At 46.0% G+C, this 19,537-nt stretch overlaps 1 protein-coding gene across 4 annotated transcripts in view; it reads right to left on the bottom strand.

The window, feature by feature from the left end:
• Positions 1–19,537, bottom strand: part of MED12 (mediator complex subunit 12) — a 37,229-nt gene that overhangs the window by 15,897 nt on the left and 1,795 nt on the right. For 3 of the 4 annotated variants that reach the window (XM_082770558.1, XM_082770556.1, XM_082770557.1), the window contains exons 3-24: positions 19,316–19,507; positions 17,401–17,560; positions 16,067–16,242; positions 15,655–15,765; positions 14,832–15,086; positions 12,533–12,679; positions 12,142–12,241; positions 11,581–11,717; positions 10,790–10,921; positions 10,293–10,419; positions 9,409–9,638; positions 8,878–8,958; positions 7,816–7,989; positions 7,327–7,471; positions 6,294–6,412; positions 5,998–6,141; positions 5,062–5,225; positions 4,702–4,833; positions 2,188–2,415; positions 1,850–1,994; positions 1,439–1,559; positions 663–764 (exon numbers count right to left, since the gene is read on the bottom strand). In XM_082770558.1, the coding sequence (XP_082626684.1) occupies positions 663–764; positions 1,439–1,559; positions 1,850–1,994; positions 2,188–2,415; positions 4,702–4,833; positions 5,062–5,225; positions 5,998–6,141; positions 6,294–6,412; positions 7,327–7,471; positions 7,816–7,989; positions 8,878–8,958; positions 9,409–9,638; positions 10,293–10,419; positions 10,790–10,921; positions 11,581–11,717; positions 12,142–12,241; positions 12,533–12,679; positions 14,832–15,086; positions 15,655–15,765; positions 16,067–16,242; positions 17,401–17,560; positions 19,316–19,507 (3,322 nt within the window). Of the gene's footprint in view, positions 1–662; positions 765–1,438; positions 1,560–1,849; positions 1,995–2,187; positions 2,416–4,701; positions 4,834–5,061; positions 5,226–5,997; positions 6,142–6,293; positions 6,413–7,326; positions 7,472–7,815; positions 7,990–8,877; positions 8,959–9,408; positions 9,639–10,292; positions 10,420–10,789; positions 10,922–11,580; positions 11,718–12,141; positions 12,242–12,532; positions 12,680–13,815; positions 14,057–14,831; positions 15,087–15,654; positions 15,766–16,066; positions 16,243–17,400; positions 17,561–19,315; positions 19,508–19,537 lie in introns of those variants that run through there. The other variant, XM_082770559.1, reaches the window with a different exon arrangement.

Here is a 19,537-nt window from a genome sequence, read left to right as displayed (position 1 = left end):
CAGAGCTGCCTGTATTATGTGCCAGCCAGTACCACAGAATCAAGCTCAGAGAATCCTGAGGCTAGTCCTTTTCCCAGCTGTAACATGGGGTCAATTTAATTAAGCTTCATGCAGCACAGTGCCAATCATGCTGTGACAACTGAACCATGAAATCCAAATGGGGAGCAGTGGCTGTGTCATGAACTCTAAGCTCCAACAGTACCCTAACCTAGAATACGGGCTGGGTTTAGAGATCTGAGCTATCAGGATACTGATGAGGAGCCAAAAACAGAGCTTCCTGGACTCGTTCCATTATCAGACAAAAAGGGAGTGCTGTAAAATAACAGCTTCTGGCACCGAGCTAAGAAGCTGTACAAAGCTCTAGACAAAAAGAAAAAAAAAAGTGATCATTACTCTAATGGCTTAGTGACAGCAAGGCCACCTCTACTGGTGGGTTCCTGGCCTCCAGAGCTTCCTCCCCCAACATGCCAGGCTACCAGAGGGTGGCATAAATGGAAGGATATTGTTCTTTGTCCTCTGCAGAAAGCAGTCTATCATGCTTTGCCCGCTTTATTCAAAGCGAGCAGGTCATCTCTAATCATAGGGTCCAGCATTTCTTTTCTTGGGGTGCAAGAGCCTCAGTACTTTCACAATAAAGAAAGGCTCTACTTCCATTCACTTACTGCCATCTTGCTGGCATGGGTTCAGCTGTGGAGTCTTAAACAGATGGAGTAAAATCCGGCAGGTCAGACGTGCCCCTGGTTCTGAGTCCTGTTCACTGCAGGCTATGTAAAGAAAACAGTCAACTGAGATTTCTTAAGTACTGGGACAGCTGACTCTCAATCCAAAAGCTATTCACAGTGCACTGCCCTGGAGCAGCCAGTTGAGAAGCTGCAGCAGCCTCATTGTATTTACAGATACAGAGCATGTGCAGCAATTAACATGCAAGTGAGCAAATACATCAGTATTATTCCCAGTGACATGCGCTGCATTCTGCTTGCTCTCTCTTCCCAACTTCACCCTGCCAGAGTCTAGACGTTGCAACCCCCAGAGCAAAGCTAGGAAGGCTGGTGTCGGAATAAGGCAGGGTGACCCAAGAGGTCAGCTGGCTGCTGTAGCCAAAACGCTAACCCAAACCATCAGCAGGAACTGCACTGCTGGCATTCAGAGCTGAGCACACTGGTCAGACAGTGTGGCTGATCACATCTCTCTCTGCTTATTTCAGCTTTCACACAAACTCCGGAGAGCAAGACATTGAAAACCCTTAGCATAACCATTTTTTTTGATGGAAAACAAAAGGTCAGAAACTCTCTAAAGCAAAGTGTTCAGTTTTTAAGTACTATGCTATAAAGAATCAGAAGCAGGTTTCACAGCTATGGGGTTCATCAAGTATTCATTACGCACAGCCCCTTGGGCTAGCACTGGCAGTAAGACCAGCTTTCTGCAGGGATGCACTTACCAGCATTGAGGAGTGAGGGGATAGCAGCACAGCGAATCAGGTCCTCCAGCAGCAAGCACTGCCGGGCAATGAGAATGGCAACAAAGGTGGCCAAGGAATCATGGAAAGATAAGTCACTGACCTGGAAGAGAGGAGATCAGCCAATGATCACAACAGCCTCTGCCTCATTCCCTCTATCACCAATTCCTCAGCTTGACTAGGAGCTGGGGGGTAGAAGTGCCCATAACCTCAGATCAACATTCATGATCAGCCCAGGCTGCAACAAGCACCAAAAGGTAGCCCTGGCATTCAAGGCCTTCTCCCATCCTCAGAAGACAAAGCTTCCATCCCTCCACCATTCCTGCCTCCTCCCGATGGATCCCTCCACTCCTGTTTCAGTTCCGTTCCCCCCTTTTGAATGTTTGCACTTGCATCAACGTTGCAGAGGAGATCATTGAATCCGCAGGTCCCGTTATTGGAGGAACAACACAAAGCTTTGAGCACTCCCAGCCACTCAGCACTTAGAGACTTGCAGTAGCCTGTCAGCTCAGCACACAGGATGGCAATGTCATTCACCCTGTTAAATAAATAAATAAAAAAGCAGAGGGTTGGCGTTGCTTCTCATGCACACAGTTAGGTCAGTGATTCTCTAAGGCACCACAGCTTTGGCTCCTTCTTCCTGCCACCCCAAGACAGCCAAGCAAGGGCTTTCTTAGCCTCACCTAAAAAAGTTACTGTCTCGATAGAACGATGAAAGCTCTGCCACTCACCTGTCTGGATCGTGGTGCCCCACACACACGTGCATAAGTGCATTACAGACAAAACTGTAGCGGTTGGCTGGATTTTCATTGAGGCTCTTGCCCAGGTTGGTGTACGTAAAGTTATGTGCAGATGGATTTTCAATAGTGTCAATCATGAACTCCGGTTCCCAGAGCATGTTGGAGTCAGATGGCTCAACATTGCAGTAGATTGTGTTCTTCACCTTGGAGCAGAAGTCACTAAACGGGATAGGAAAGAGATTAGAAACAAAGAAAAAAAAAGCCCTGCTTCTACTGAACTCCGATAAGCAAAGCAATCCTGTGTAAGATAAACCCAGCCCTGGGCAAGAACGTGTGGAGATTTGAGATCAGTTTGTATGAGAAAGACTCTCCCAGAAGACTGAGGGCGGTTCTTTCTTCAGGAGGCACCTGGAAGTTACTGGGGGTGGGGCTCAGCAAACACAGCATGAGAATGGGCATTCCAGGTCAGACCACAGCAACTCCTAGCTCAGACTTTGGTGCCAAGACAGTTGATGCCCAGATAAAAGCTTAAGAACAAGGAAGGTATGTGGCAATAGTGCCCCAGCATCCTTCCCGACCCTGCTGCAATTTATGGCTCAGAAACCTTCGGAGTTAGAGATAACGCTCGCCTCAACAGATTATCCTCCTACAAATTATCCACCTGCTTTTTGAATTCAGCAGATTTTTGGTGTTTACAACATGGCACGAGTTCCACAGTTACCTATGAGAACAACGAAGTTTATTCTTTTGCTCTGAACCTACCCCTTGTTATTTTCTAATCACAGCTTTTTGTGCTTTTAATGTAAGACATATTGAACACTCAGTTTCTTTTCCGTATGAACCAAAACTTCTGCCAGTTCCCCTAGTTCTCTTCTACAGGGAGGAGACTCACTCTACTAAGCAGTTCCTCATAGATGTGTAATTCCAAACCACTGGTCATCCATCTGCTCACCATCCCTCAGACTTAAGTCCACCACATGCTGTTTGGAATCAGGTGCCCAAAGCCACAAGGCACAGCTGCACCATGATTCATATTGTGGCTCAATGACGCCCTCTGTTCTGTTCTCCATTCCTTTCCAAACTATACCTAACATTTAATTTGCTTTTTGACTGCTACTGAACATTGAGAGAATATTTTTATTGATGTATCTACTACAAGTACAAGACAGTTCATCTGATTGGTAGCATACATCCATCACCATGTAGAATTTGGAAGGCAATGAGGACAATCCTACGTGCACTGTTTTTACAATGATGCTAAGCTCCATCTGTCAATTTATCGTCCAGTCATAATCACTGGGCCCTACTAACTTGCAGGCACCTTCAATTTTATATGTTGATTAAAAGTTATATGACAAGTTTTGATGTCGCCACTCACACAGCCTTTGATACGCTGAACAACACAAGCACTAGCAGAGCCCTGTGGGGCTTCTTCAGGGAGGGATCACCCTCAAAAAGAAACTTTTTCCTACTCTTTGTATCAATCTCTAACCTATTGTTTGCCTGCAAGAGGATATTCCCTTTTATCTGTGGCCATTTAAAGCCTTGCTGAATAGCTTTTGGGAATTCAGTTACACCAGTATCGTGTTTCTCATTCCCATATGTGTGACAGCTCCTGCAAAGAGCTCCACTGCAATTCCTCCTGCTCTCAATTTTGTCAAGAGAGAAACTTCAAAGGTGCTCAGCAGCCAGGAGCCTCACCAGCTGACACTAAGGCACGAGTAACTCTGGCAGCCCCTTGACAGGGGTAATACCTAGGGTCAGACACCCCTCCTGTACACCTGCACAGGAAACACTAATAGGGAGCTGCGAAAGAAGACAGAGTGAAGCACTGTATGGGGAAACAGACCTGTTGGGGTCAACTGCCCATTCACAGGATCACCTGAGTAAAGAGCCAGAGAGACTGGTGGATTCCATCTCCGTGCTCCTGAGGATGGAGTCCCACAGGAGCTGCTGGGGGACAGTTCCCAAGAGAAAGCACAGGGCAGAAGGCTACAGAGCCCACAGGACACAACAGAGATGGGACAACAACAGCAGGATGGAACCTGAAGAGCCAACAGGGGCAGAACAAGGCCAAAGAGTGGAGAGCGGCACAGGAACGAACCCAGAACCAAGCAAAGTGACCCAAAGGTTACCAGGGAGTTGAGCATGAGCAAAGAACAACCTTTAAGATCATCTGCTTGGTCAGCCAAGGCTTTTGGCTTCAACGTAGCAGAGTTTGGTAGGAAAAGACTTCTCTACTTCTATACTCTAGGAGTGGAGTAAGAACAGACCTGTGGAAGTGCAGGGTACTGCTGAAGGCAATTTAACACAGAACCTGAAGATCTAACAGCCAAGGTGATACAGCGGGTCATTACTGCCTGCAAAACCAGCACTCCTCCCAAGACTTCCAGCCCCCAGTGAGAGGATCTCAGGACAATCCCATCAAACAAGATGACAAGCAAAGCTTACACCGATGTTCTACACTCGTAGGCACCCACTGCACTCCGCCTGCCACAGACTCACCTAAAGAGCTCCCCAAATTTACTTTTCAGATGACTGCAGGAGGTATACAGGTCGTAGAGATAGGCCAGGATACAGCGCTCTGCTGAGGAGCCATCTGAGCGGTTCATGCCGTGTTTCACTACCCCACACAGACTGTATAGAAAGAAAAAAAGCTGCAGCAACATAAAAAGAAAATCTGAAGGAATATCATCATCTCATCACACAGAGCCCACAGCAACAGTGCTCACTGGGTAACACGTCCCTTTCCCCTCAAATTCTGTGAGCTGAACCCTCAGGCACAATGTTGCTACCTTTTAGAACACAGATACATCCCTGCCCCTCACAATCCCCTTCCATGTGGTGAGGGGAATATTCCCTTACCCTTCAAAGACCTGAGCCATCTGGTCCTGGTTCAATATAAGGCAGGAGTGGTAGTGCCGCAGCACAGCCACGATGCACAGGCACAAGCTGGTGGTGTAGCTGCCAACAAGGTCGGAGGATTTCAACAGCAGTTCTGCCTCCACCACGCTCAGTTCATTCAGCAACTGCACCCAATGACAGAAAAACCCTTCAACAGCCACAGGGGTAAGGTATGGTCAGAGATGGAGCAGGCACACGACACCCACAGCCTATAGGGCCTGCCAGGAAGAGGGACTGGCAGGCACTTTCTGCCTAGAAATATAACCCTGGAACAGTCAGTGCTCAATGTTTAGGCACAGTGTCTCACTCAACCAGTACAAAGGGCCTGACAGTGCTTGGGTGTCAGAGGGAGATTGGTATATGGCCACAGATTGTAGCAGGCAGCTTTTTTGGTACTTCTGTCCAGGACAAATCACTCTGTGGAGGAAGATCCTCCCCCCTTTTAAAGGCTAATAACCTCAATTTCATCAGCAATCATAGCAAGGCTTCAAAAAGATAAGTGTCATGGCCTGCAAAAACAGCAACAAAATTTTAGCAGGATCCAGAAGGCAGTCTGCATTGCCACGTGCCAAGGGTCCTTCCAGGGGAGAAAGGCAGGAGGCTTGCCAGAGAAAGACATCCCCTTTCTCACCCAGAACCAGGCCTTGCTGCAGCCAGGGACAGAGATGCAATGCAAATCCTCCAAAGACAATCCTGAAGTCTCTGGAAGAATAATCCCCCCAAGGGACACGTCAGACTACCTGCCACAAACAATTTATTCCAGGCAGCTGCAGCCCAGGAGCACCACAATGCCCACCTAATCTGACCACCCCCATGACACAAGCATCACAGCACAGATCTTCTGCCTTTCAGGCTGATGAACCGATCCCATTAAATATTGAAGCACACTGCGCTTACCTGGATGGCAAAGTCGATAAGACCACTGATATTGAGTGAATACTCCATCAAGTCAAAGATGAACTGCACGTGCTGTACCAGAGGCAGGTGGTAGGACATTCCCAAGGCAAAGCTGGTGATCTGTTCCAAGACATTGCGAGATACCTGCAAGCACAAGACGACGCACAGTGCTATCTCCCCTTGCAGAAGTCCCTCAGCAGTTCCATCTCTTTTCCCCCCTCTAGGAAGCTGCCCTCAGAAATACAGAGGGACACAATCAGGACCCAAGGAAGACAGCTGTCTTTAAAGTTTCATACCTGAGACGTGACTTGGTGCTGATCAAAGTGAGAAAGGTGCTGGAACTTTGCAAAAATATCTTCAGCTGTCGGGAATGCTTCTGGCTTGCTCTTTTTCCTCTTCTGGCCTTCCTCTCCACCTACCAAAGTTAGGAGGACCAGCAAACAGCATTAGGCTACCTTCCTCATCAAAAGAGGACTACACAGCAATCATCAACACCTGCCAGTCCCTCACCAACACCAGCCCCTGCCAAGGAGCACAGCCAAAGAGCCAGAGTTCCCATCCTTAAGATAAGGACCATCCTGAATTCAAAACAATAAATTGGTGAGGAAGGAGTTCCTAGACTGAAAATTACAGCATGCTTAACACCTAGTTTATGCCAAGTGAAGGTATTCCTTGGAGAGGGAAGATATTCTCTCTCCTGATTTAGATGTAACACTGCCTCCCTGCTATTCTAGACTGGGGATGGTTCCGCCTCGAAATTTATCAGAGCATCTCATGTTTTAAAATGTGGCATAAGGAAGATTCTGTAAGTAGCCTTTCAGGAATCACACTAACCAATAGAGGAAAAAGAAATGTAGCCAGATTCTCAACTGATAGAAATCAGATTTTTTCTATGGATACTGACACAGCTATCCAAATCTGCCATTCTGCAAGCGTAATACATTCTGCAAGCATAATACAATTAATCAAGGCTTTGCCTAACGTTCGTAGGCAAAATTCTCTTTGCTTCTGTGCAAAGATCTAAGTGGAAGAAAAAAAAAGAGTTTGAAAATTCCACATTTTGGTCTCACTCTGAACTTGCTATGGCTTAATTGCCTTCTGAAGAAAAGTACGTTCAATTAAAGGTATAGAATCAGAAGGAAATCGATCTTCTTACTTGCTACTCAGTGTATTTGAGACTAGAGCACCATTCCAGGCTGTCAGTGACTGATACAGCCAACCAGGCACTGTAGTTTACATGAAATCCTTCCATTGTGAGACTCCAGACAAAGGAGGCAGCCAAGAGGAAAGGCTCCTTTTTCAGAAAGGAGTGGCTCAAACAATACTGACCTGTCTCTGCAGTGCTCTTTCTGTTTAAAACTTTTAGAATGTCTTTGGTTATTTTCTTGATTGTATGCCGAGCGTCGTCCCGTTGTTTTCCGACCCCAAAAAGAACTACCAACCGTTGGTTACATTCGTGACTGCACGACTCCTCCTGGGAAACGGAGAGAGAACTGCATTAGCAACTACCAGGCTGAATGCCTTAATATCATTTCACATCTGTATCTCTTAAAAGCAAAAAGAAAGCTTCATCTCAGAAGTTGTTCTGGGAGTAAGCAAAGAGACATCTTAAGTAGATCACTCTCCTGCAGCAGTGCAGTAAAGCATAAGTGCAGTAAAGCATAAGTAAAGCACAGTCGTGCTCCTTACCCACTCAGCACTGAAAGACATCGGGTTCAACGCCAGTCAGACTTACAACAGTGCAGCAGGGAAACACAGCAGCCTCGTGACTGGAGCACAAGACAGCAGCAGGAGAGGGGTTATGAGCAGGTCTCATACCTGAGGAATAGGAAAGTGTGTTGCATACTGGATGTGCCGAGGCTGATCGTACAGAGATGCTAGCATTCCTTCTGCAGACTTGTCCTTCAGCAGAGGTTTGGTTTCCTTTTCAGGATCCGGTTTCTCAGGGGAAGGGCTGGCTTTAGATTCACAATGCATTGGAGGAGAAAACATCTAGGGAAGCATAAAAAGATTTTTAGAAAAAGCATTTAGGGAACATGGGAATGCAAAAAAGACACATTTGCTCAGGCCTAAAAGGAACAGGAAGAGGGAGGGTAGGAAACATCCAGATCTTAAGGCACTGTGCTAAGACACTATTTCCATTTCTGCTTCTGGTTCAAATTTTATATTGCGTAATAAAGAAGAGGAAATAAATAACCATATCTCAGGATTTTGGGAGCAATCCCCTCCATAGAAGAGGTGAGGATCCTGGGAAAGCAATATAGCTCTCTGCATCGCACCTGCCTAGCAAGTACTTTGAAAATCCATTAACAGGTGGAAGAAAGTAGGTACTCGTAAATTTTCAATCACCACAAATTGTTTTTGTTACAAATTAAGTGCTTCAAAGCATTCTGCAATTATGATCTACACCCACAAATATCATGAAGAACTGTGAAGCTGAAGAAGTATTGAAAGCCACAGAGTACAATGACAGCAGACCTGTGTCTTTTCTCATGTGATCAGAAAACTCCCCGCCAACAGCATCTGGCCACCCTCAGCCTCCAGTTGCTATTACGGTCATCCATTTTCTACCCACTTCCAAGCAGCTCATTTCCTACCCAGCCCAAATACTGGGCCGTCAGTGGACAGAAGACAAAAAAAATCCCAGGAGTGACAGGGACTGAGTCTGATTGACAGAATCTGAATCATTCTGACTTACCTAAACAGATTATATGAGCCTTTTTACAGCGTCAGCTGCCTTACAAGCTAGCCACTTCCAGCACACTGGCTCTGCAGTACATAGAGAACACTCACACAAAAGCGAGGCACCTGCTGTCCCTGGTTGCAGTACAACACACTGACCTACTTACTGAGAAGCAGCTGGAAAATGCAGACACATACCGAAAAATCCGTCTTCTCCATGTCATCAAAGAGCGCACTGGAGTTGTGGTCAATGTCCATGGGCTCAGAAAGACCTGTGTCCTGGGAACAGACAGGGCAGCTTTACACCTCGCTGATACACCAGTGAACAAGACAAGATTCATTTACTGCAGCACTCCACTTCCATGTTGGGCAATGCCAACACCCACAGGGCCTCGCAAAAGAAACCCAGCTGCAATCAAATACCCTACAAACACCTGACATTACGTACGGGCCTTGCTCAGCAGTTTATGCTACGCTGCTCAGCTCTGAGCAGAGCAAGATTTTCCTGTCTGCCCCTTTACATTCTGCAGGACCTTTCCACACACTCAGAACACAGCCTTCTATTTTTGCAACTGAAGTGGTAAGGAAATAGCTCAGGGGAATGAGAAGCATAAATCACCGATACATCCTCCAGCAGGTAATAGCAAGGAGGCTGCAAAGCTGGTAAAAACAGAAAAGTATAACCAAGGGAAACAGCACACAGGAGAGCCACGGTGCTTGTATTCTCACCTCTAGCTTGATGCCACTGTTACCCTCTGTCTCCTTCCTGTCATGCTCCTCAGCAGGGTCATCAAAGGGTGAGGGCGGGCGAGGCCCATGAGAATCCATGGCAAGATCACCCCGGGAGATGAGTGTGCACATGTAGATGTTGTGAGAGAAGACATCATGTCGGATTAGCTCACAGAATAGCAGCACCAGGTTAAAAAATTCCACCTTCTCATTTTCCTTCCCAGGATCAGCTGAAAGGACAGCAGAGACGGTCAGTATGTATCAGAGCTCTTCTGTAAAACTAAAAAGGCACCTAACCTAGAGTCAGAAAATGTGTTTCTAGACATCTCAACACAGTAAGCGACTGCTACGTAGTTCTGAGGTTATAGCAGAAGCTAGAACCAGAAAACCCACCTTCAACAGCTGGCAATTCAGTGAAAACCTCTCCAGTTAGTATCACAGACCAGAGGTGTGGGACTTTAGACTGGAGGTGCCATTCCTGGGTATACAAACCACAGTCCCCCACATTGTTCAGAATCGAATCCTGTCCCTGTTAGTTTATCCATTTGCAGTATTTACACCAACAGGTTATTCCAGAGTTTTGTCGCCTACTAGTTAGAAATCTTCTAGTTCTCAGCCTGAATCAATTCCAGGTTAGCTTATACTCATTTATTCTTGGCCAACACTCTGTTAACAGAGGTACTTCTGCATGATCATCCTGCCATCTGGCCCTCCAGGCTGCTATCCCTCCATCCCCAGGATATGCTCTGGATTGCAAGGAAGCCAGAGAGAAAATTTGGGTACTTACATATAGAATGGACTTAGATATAGAATAGCGTGCTAGTTCGGAGTTTGCAGAAGAGGGAAAGCTAGAAACTGGGAGAGCACAAGTTCTTGTTACATACTTAGCATAGGAGCTTGAGTGTCGAGGAACTGCATAAGGACATCCTGAAAGACAGGCGCACTGGCTGCCGAGAGAGATCCTGAGGAAATGGAGCCCTTCTCATCCACGACTTCAGAGTCCCCACATCTCTGTAGAAACAGAGGAGAAACTCAATGTCCATAAACTCAAAAAAGAAGCCTTCACTAGATTATTCCTAGCTTGCACTTAGGGAAAGCCACCACACAGGTTTCTGTAAGCTGCTTCATAGTCTCTAAGTAGGCCAGTGCTTCTGCACCACGAGCACCTAACTGTCTTCAGAATCATCCAAGAAATGGAATACACACAAAGCAACACTTATGACCTACTTTGGGTTAGACAGAGCAAAAACCATAATCTACGGTACCAGTGTTAAGAGATGTTGTGCTGATCCGTCTTTGCTTTTCACTGTTGCAACAATCTGAAGTTAGTTAACCTCTGCTCTGCTTTACTGCTGCTAGCTTTCCAAGAATAAGAACGTACCTCAGCCTCTATCTCTGCTTGACGCTTCTCCAGGAGCTTGGCCACGACCATAGCTCTGTGGCGTCCAGAGCGTTTGTAGCTAACAGCCCATTCACACAGCAAGGCCACCACTGCATCATCATCTGGGGAGATCTGGGCAGATACAAGCACTGTTGTGAGAAGGTGACCCAAACAAAAAAGGTGAGCAGCCCTAAGGCCCCAGGTAACCAAGAGCACAGCCTGAAGCCTGCTACATCCCCCTCTTCCTAACATGCACCGCAGATGTCAAGGTGAGGTCTTCCTGCTTTGTCTCTGTTTGACTCCGCTTTGTGACATGAGGTGAAACACAGCCCTTGACAATACTGCAGGCTTGCGCTGCTTCAGAAAATAATCTCTTTCAGCAGCACATGTATGAAGTGTCAAGTTTAGCACACAGTGAAACAGTTTCTCAACAGCATTATAGCAAATATACAAACTACCAGCCTCACAGCTCACCTCCAGGAACCAATGGAGTACTAGTTGCTCTGTGGCCCCACGCATCATAAATAGGTCACTCTCTTCAGCCAGCTGTGGGGATTGTCTCAGGCTTATGCACATTTCTTAGCATAGACTAGTGCGCAGACTCCCCCTGTTCTCACTTTAATTCCTCCCTAACTTACGGCTGCACAAAATACTTGTCAATGGGGATCACATCTCTCGGCCATAGGCCACTACCTCGTCAATGATCTCCAGACACAGGACAGTAATCAGAGAGCATAAACAAGAACACAGCCACATCCAGGACCAGGGCCCAGCCACAAAGTCCAAGGTACCTCATGACTGTCTTTGGTTGGACCCAGCCCAAATATCCTGTTATACAAGGAGTCCAAAGAGTTGCTGAAGTCAGATCTTTCAAAGCTGTGACTGTCCAGGACTTCTAAAGTGTGCAAGACACGGCCAATAGTGAAACCTGGAAGAGAAGACAAAAGAAATTCATGTTTGGCAACTGCTACAACTCTTGAACAAAAGTTTCTATGAGCTCACTGCTCAGGAGACTGCCTGAAGAAAGCTGTACCAGTCAGGCAAGGGTCCATCTAGCTTAATATCCTGACTATCCATAGCCAACAGTAGATGTTAGGGGAAAACATTAAAGCATGGCATCTGTATAGGACTACAGTTCTCTGGTACACACTTCCAGTTTCCACTCGTGCTATACCCAGGGAAACTGACCCATGCAAGATTTTGCACTGGAAAGAAAAAGAGCCATTTGGTTCTCTTCACTGTTGAGAGTGAACACCAATGCCAGCATGTAAGAAAAACAAAGAAACAGACAGGAAACTTCTCAGCGAAACATACAGAACACGGCAGAAAAACTTACACCTACAGCAAGTTACCTGCTGTGGTTTCTTGGCACTTGTCAAACGACCAACGAACCTCCACAGCCTGGCCACGCTCTTTTATCTGCTGCTCGATTTCACGGAGCTTTGCCCGAACCTAAAAGCAATAGACTTGTGTAAACATCCAAGAGGATGCCTTAGAAGTCCTGTGTAAAAAATTATCAGAAAACAAAGAACATGACAGTAGCTCTACTTGACGTTAGATTTTGTCCATCTTCCAAGCACACCACAATCTTGCTTATGGCAGAATGGGAGCAGTAAATTCCTTGGGAGTGAGGGAGCACCTCTGGCTGCACTTATCACACAACGTGAAAAGAAAATCCTGAAAGAGCTATGATGCAGCTATTATCCTGGAGCACCAGATCTCTCTGTTCCGAAGGCTGCTCACCTGCTGTGTAAAGGCCGAATTCCCTCCTGGCATAGGCAAGTTCGACGGGGCTATGGGCAGGTGATCCAGTGGGGAACCAGTCTTTATCCTGCTATCAGTCAATGAGTAATGCCACACAAGGGCGCTTGGGCAACACAAAATTATACTCTGCAACAGAGAGAAAAATGAGTATCATTCAGCAAATTAAGGTCAAAACAGTCAAAATTAAATTACTTTCTACAGAAAGAGCCACTCGTTTGTTCTACTGCCTAGATTCATCATCTTGTGCATGTATCTACTATTTCGGTTTGTGGGTTTTTTTGGTGGTTGTTCTAAGCTTCAAAAGACTCTTCCAACCATATGAGGGTAGAAAGGAGTAGACCAGTACTTTTGCCATATTAAATGTCTTAGTCTAGGTATGAAGAAGCCTGGAGCAGAGTTCCATGTTATCCAAAAGCATCAACACGTTGCTGCAGAGCTTCCTGCTTTTTAAAAACAGACCTTATTTTCTTATGACTCACACTGTCAATGCACAGTCCGACCCTCCTGGCCCAGGAGCAGCATTTACATTACTCTTGATGCGGACTGTAAATCAGCAAAGTGTGAGAAGAAATACAAGTCAACAGCCCCAAACTTATACTATATTATTTAATAATGATACGTATGATTATAATATCAATATTATTACACGTTTTCATTCTTTTTTGATCTTGTACAGACACCCACAAACACAGGCAAATCTTCACTGAATGATTCCTGGTATACACCTCTCCACCCTCTGGATCATGAGGAACCAGACATTAAGACGGACAACCAAGGCTGCTACAAATCCTGAAACCAAAGATTCCATCATCTCTCTGGGACATTTGAGCAAAGGTTAATTACACACACTGATAGAAACGCATCTGTTTCCAGCCTGACCTTACCCAGCTCCAGCCACTAGATCTTACTGTGCCTTAGCCTCACCTACTGTCTGCAGACAGAAAATCTGTACATCTTCTCTCAGAAGGGCTCTTCTGATACATACTATAAAAATAATCCGACCATCATTAACCAATTTGAACTTTTTAAGCAGGCTGTTCAGACCCCAAATCAGCCAAATCTGAGAAGTATACACTCCTGTATTTTCTCTAAAGTGAGCTTCCCCCAAAAAGGATTTTTATATTCAAAAAGTCATGTTTTACCATAAACTAAAAGAATAATGTTTTAAATTGAAAGTGACTAAGAAAGGCTTAACACAAATACAAAGGGGTTATTTATAACCCCCCACCTTGCTCTCTAAGCCCTTGCAGAGGCAATCTTACTTCTAGCCAGCTGTACCCTAGGAATTTTCTTTCTATCCTGTTTGAGAGCTGGCAGGCTGCTTCTTGATCCTGTCAGGGCTCCTTGATCTCAATTTTTCTGTTGAGCTGCAGGTTCCCAAGCTCTGTGTGCTCTTCCTCTCCAGCTCCTGCTCCATCCTGCACTCTCTGGAATCTTCTCTGCTTCAGCATGCTCCTGGAAGGGGCAATCTCCAGTGCTTGCACAGGGATCTACCTGACTTAGTCACTCTTCTCTTGAAGGAGAAAAACACAACCATGAACACACTGAACAGAACTCACCTATCTCCCTCTGACACGAGCACGGTCTGGACTGAGTCCCACAGTGACACAACAGCACCTGCCCTTCAAACATCTACCAGTAAGGCTTTAGCATCCTTGCCCTTTTACTGCAGCCTAAGGCTTATTCAATTCCACGTATAAAGACTGTAAGTTTAGAGTCACTTCTTTTCTTAGTCTGCCATCATTTCCAAGGAAAGTGGTCTGGATAAACAGTTAAAGTTCGTCCATACATAAAAGTGCATGTCTTTTTTTTGTGGTTGTTGTTGTTTTGGCAGTTGTACGTTTTTGTTGTTGTTTGGCTTTTCTTTTGAAGAGCTCACAAAATTATGAAGTGCTCTTCTTCATATCTGGTGTACCTTCCTTTCCTAGATGACAACTTCTTAAATGATACACATAACGTTAGGCGAAACATCCCTTTTCTCCCCCCTTGCTCTCTTCTGCAAAGCATTCCCAGACATCTGAGGCACACATGAATAGAGCAAAAGGCTCTGTTCCAACCCATTTTTCTTATTTAATTCAGTCAAGGACACTGCTACAGCACTGAAGTCTGGTACAAAACTCTTAACACATCAGCAAGCACTTACGCTTTGACAATCATGGCTTGAAACTTCTATACTCAGGAAGTTATTGTCTCAAGCTGTAATGATTTTTTCTGCAATGGCATACAGTATGAACTGCTCCTGCTGACCCTCCTGTTATCAGCTATTACTCGGACCTACCTGAAGGATGCAACTGAGTCCATACACCACTGGCCGGTGCTGAGGGCACAGAAGTAAGTCACTGAAAGGGCTGGGAGGAGGATTCCCGGCAGCTGGCTGAGGGGTGGGAGTTGAAGGAAGAGCATTCCCTGTCTGCGTGGACAGGATGTGGGGTGGGTGCCCGCCAGCACCGTCCAGCTGCATGGCAAGCCTGCGGGTGCAGAAGTAGGCCAGACGTCTGGACAGGTACGCAGACTGCACAAACTCTCCAGAGTACTGCAGGGTAAAAAAAAAAAAAGTCCTCATTACAAGCAACATGGAGGAAACCCTTTATCCTCCCAACACTGAATACAGCATAGCACTGCCCTGTAGAGACAGTCCCTTCACACAGCGCACCTTGGCATCATCTACCACCCACTGGCTACTAAGCATCAGAGAAACTCCTTAAATGGTTTTCTATGACAATGAATTCATGCATCAAAATGTACCCACACCCAGCCTTCCCAGGGCTTCAAGAATCTAAAATCTATTGTGACAAAACGAGAGAAAGAAAGAAAAGCGGTTTCCAAGCAGGGGTGCACAATGAGTACTGGGCGTCCCACGATCACAATTATGAGATGGACAGGGATAGCCAGGTCTAATGAAGGGCAACAGGATAAAGGAGAGAGAGACAGAAAAAAACAGAACTCAGAAAGGTTTCCTTGCATCAGCTAAGAATAATGCTCTAGCAGGAGGACATTCTCCAGCATTCACAGTGCAAAACAGCTCATCATGCCTTAGGCAGTCTGGAGGGGACTGACAACAGACAAGACAGAGCTGTCCTAAACCAGCAGGTATTTCTTACCCGCAGCAGCAAGGGTAGGAGCATTTTGAGAAATTCATCTTCTCCTGACCGTATCTTCTCGAAGCACTCAAGGACCCACGTCAGGAATTCATGCCGGTCCAGCATGCCGTCCTGCACACAGATAAAGGCAGAGCAAATGGACGAGAGCTGAATCAAGGCTCACTAAGGTAAGGCAAAACGGCAGCAGCTGCTTCCTTTCTGATCATGGAAATAACTCCAGGAGTTTCCACAATCCTGTACTACTCTGTTCTACTACTGAGTTCATCCTGCCTTGGAAGAACTAGAACTGCATCCAGACCTAAAGGTCTATTCATAAATAGAATATTCTGCAAAAATTAATCACTTTGGGTACACATCCCCTAGCCCTCCTCTGCTCCACAGCCACGCAGCAGCCCCCTCCACAGTCCCTCACCTGGAACATGAACATGGCTAGTTTCTCGTTGTAGTCCCACTGCTTCAAAGCTTGTTCCACCTCCTGAGGCATCGGCCCAGATGGCGAACCACAGCCTTGCCCTGGGAGCTGCCTGTAGAACTCCGCAATCTTCTGCAGCTGCTCTGACAGGTACTTGGTGATGATCTGCGTCCATTCTGGAGGAAAGGAACACGTTAACAACGAGCACGGTGGTGAACGGAAGGAAAAGAACCAACACTTAGGCTAGCATCTGTGTGGAAAACCAGAAAAGTTCCTGTCATTTGAAAAGTAGAGAAAGACAGAGAAAAAAGTAAATATCCCACTATTAGTTTTGTTTTTGGCTGGGGGTGGCAGTGAGGCTGGGGGAACCACAGAAATGCAAGGTTAGGCCAGCCTGGCTGAACATCCTCAATCACTTTCCAGACAGCAGAAACACTGCAAACACTTCAGCTCTGAACTTGTCTTTAATTTATTTCAGACACTGGTGCAAAGCCATGATCACCAATTTCTGAACATAATATATTTTTTACTAAAATCTAACTGTATAAAAGACAAACTCAGTACACAAAATAACAATACGACTACACTCCCCTGGGACAACGCAAGTGACAAAACTCAAGGCAAAAATATACAACTTGGGTCAGCAGTAGGACAAATATCCAAAGGAACAGGAAAGAAATTAGAATCAATATATCCAGCAACCTGACCAACCTCAAAAAAGAAATTAAGAAAATTCTGCAATTTTTAAACCAAAGATAAACAAGAAAGAAAAATATCCATGGATATCAGCTGCTAATACTGCTTTTCAAGGGAGCGTGGTCAGGTCCTGCAGTGACAGCCACAAGAACCAGCAAACAGACACTGGAGTTCCTCTAGACTGCAGTAATCTGGAGCAGGTCAGAACACAAAGGATGTTAGATGTGGGATCCAGGAAGGTTTAATGAAACTGGAAACGCAGAATAACATATGGAAATTCTCTGGGAAAGATACTTACTCAGGAAGAAGCTAATCACTCAGAGCTAAGCGATAACATTTGCAGTCTTTGTAGGGTATGGAAAAAAACAGGTAATGCTGCAGAGGAGCACAGTGAAACTTAACGGGGAGTTTTGAAAAAGAAGTAGGCGCTGAGGAAGGATTTCTGGGTGCCAAGACTTATTTTTCAACAGAGGACTCTCACAAGTGTTATTTTACACAGTTATGCACATCAAAGCACCAGGATTTATCAGCAGGAAACAAGTTTTTGTTGATTTCCAGGCTACCTCTCACTGCTCAAGAGCAGGCTGTGCAGGAAACACCTGGGATGGACAAAAGCAGAGCTCCACACAAATGCTTACCGATGAAGGGATCAATGACATGCCGCTTCTTCACCTTGGTTTCCGTGATGGCTGCGTAATAGGCACAAGTCATTTTGATGAGCCACGCCGCTCTCATCACTGGAACAGTGTATTTTGCCAAATAACCAAAGACCTCTTCCTTCTTGCTAAAGATGGGTACCTGCAACAGAACGGAGAGGGGGAATCGCAACCACGGACTTGGACAGGAACTATTCCGAAGCAATCCCGCACGCCGCAGGCACTACCACCACCTGTGCAGGGAAAAAAGGTCCCGTGCTGCTCTGTGTCTCGAGAAACCTACTGTAAGAATTTGTCTCTGGCCAGAAAGCAACAGCACCAGAGCTGCATTTCAGTATAAACAGAAGCAAAACAAATTGAAAAAAGACAGAAAGCACGATTGCATCGCTGTAAATCCACACCCCGAATCCTGCAAACAGCTCTGAGGACATCCTCCAGAGAGGGTGTAAACAACTACAAAAGGTGCAGGCGAAGGACTGAGTCAGGAACAAGCATGAGGACAGACTGAAGACAGGACTCTTCACGTTGTAAACAAAACAGAACGGTTACAAAAGTCTTGTAATAATATCACAAGCGGCCAACAGAAGACTGCGAGAAACAGGGAACTGAATACCACAGTAGGAAGGAATTCATTAATCCAAGACTCAAAAATTCAAGAGAAAGCATGGGAGGGTACCAGTGAAATCATCAGCCTGCAGATTTATGAAGCAGGAAGTGGTAACACATCACAGCAAAACACACAGCTGCGGGGCTCACTTGCACGGGATTCTATGGAGAGCACAAGTATTTGTGGGTTTACAGAGCTACGAGAAATTCAAAGGGAACAGGTACATTCTGTAGGTATCAAGTTCCCTAACCTACTGACTGTTGACTCACTCACTGTGTTTCTTACATTCTGCCCAATTACTCTCTGATGCCTCACTGCCACGGACTGCTCGGCTACCAACTGCAGCTGTTTGCACGTGTAAGGCCATTAAAACTGATGGAGCACATTGCAGAAAACTGGGAGAGGCCTTGAAAGGCTCAAATTTTCACAGTGACCTCAAGAACCTGACAGCCGATGTGCAGAGGAAGATAGACAGACTAAATTTATTACGAGACTGGAGACAGATTGTGGGGAAAAACAATGATTTTATTTTCCCATGGCTGACTCAGAATTCCAAGGGCCAGGCAAATTCCAGCTTCTAAACTCCGTGCTCTGCTTCTATTTCGCAACTGGAAGTTATATTTTTCCACACTGCACAGTAGATCCCTAGGTTCCTTCTTTATTGGCCCAGCACGATGGGCAGTCAGCTCCCCTTGTTATTGGGCCCTAGGAAATGGCAGTGGGACCCTTCTTCCTTCTCCCATACCCTAAAGCATTCAGTGCTGCCAGGGTAATCCCTAGCCCTACCCCCCAGAGCAGAGAAATGCTTTACAGTTCGGTCTCAGCCAGGCTAACACGCGCACTGGGCTCAGCTTAAAACCAGAAACACGTGTCACTGCAACAGCAGTCTGGGAAGTAACTCAGCTGATCATTTCCAGTAATTCCCACTGCAACTTTGGAGAAGTTGGAAACCCCCCCAATAGGAAAGGTCCTCGTCTAAACAACAGGCCAAAGGCGACAGCAGCAGCTCTTCTGAAAAACATCAGAACCTCAGCAGAAATCAGCCACGCCACACGAGGCAGGAAACAGAGCTGAACCCAGCCTCCAAATAAAAGACAAGGGACCAGCAGATTGAGCAAGGAGACCACAAGGAGTGCAATGCACATCCTGGATATGCTCTTCGAGCTGGAAACTTCAAGAGATGTAGATGGAAGAAACTCCTCCAAGCAGTAAAACCTACTAAGCAAACACTTCAGGAGGAAGCATGGATAAAATGCTCTGCCCTGCCGGGCAGCCGCCCCTGCCACATACCTTCTTGGCCAGGTGAGTGAGAGGCTTAGTCCCAGCCAGATCAGTGAACCAGTTGTTTATGGCACTCTGCGAACGCGCTGTCACCAGCCAGAAGTTATCCTTCTGATTCACCTGGGGTTTCCGTCTTCCCGTGTCTGGCAGTGTATTGCACCGCAGCTTTTCTGCAATAATACTACTAAAATTTGAACTGATCTGGAGGAAGGAAAGAAAGAAAAAGGACAA

Source organism: Aythya marila, assembly GCF_965140915.1.
Source record: "Aythya marila genome assembly, chromosome: 13".
Taxonomy (NCBI): Eukaryota; Metazoa; Chordata; class Aves; order Anseriformes; family Anatidae; genus Aythya; species Aythya marila.
This window is presented reverse-complemented; position numbering and strand designations above follow the sequence as displayed.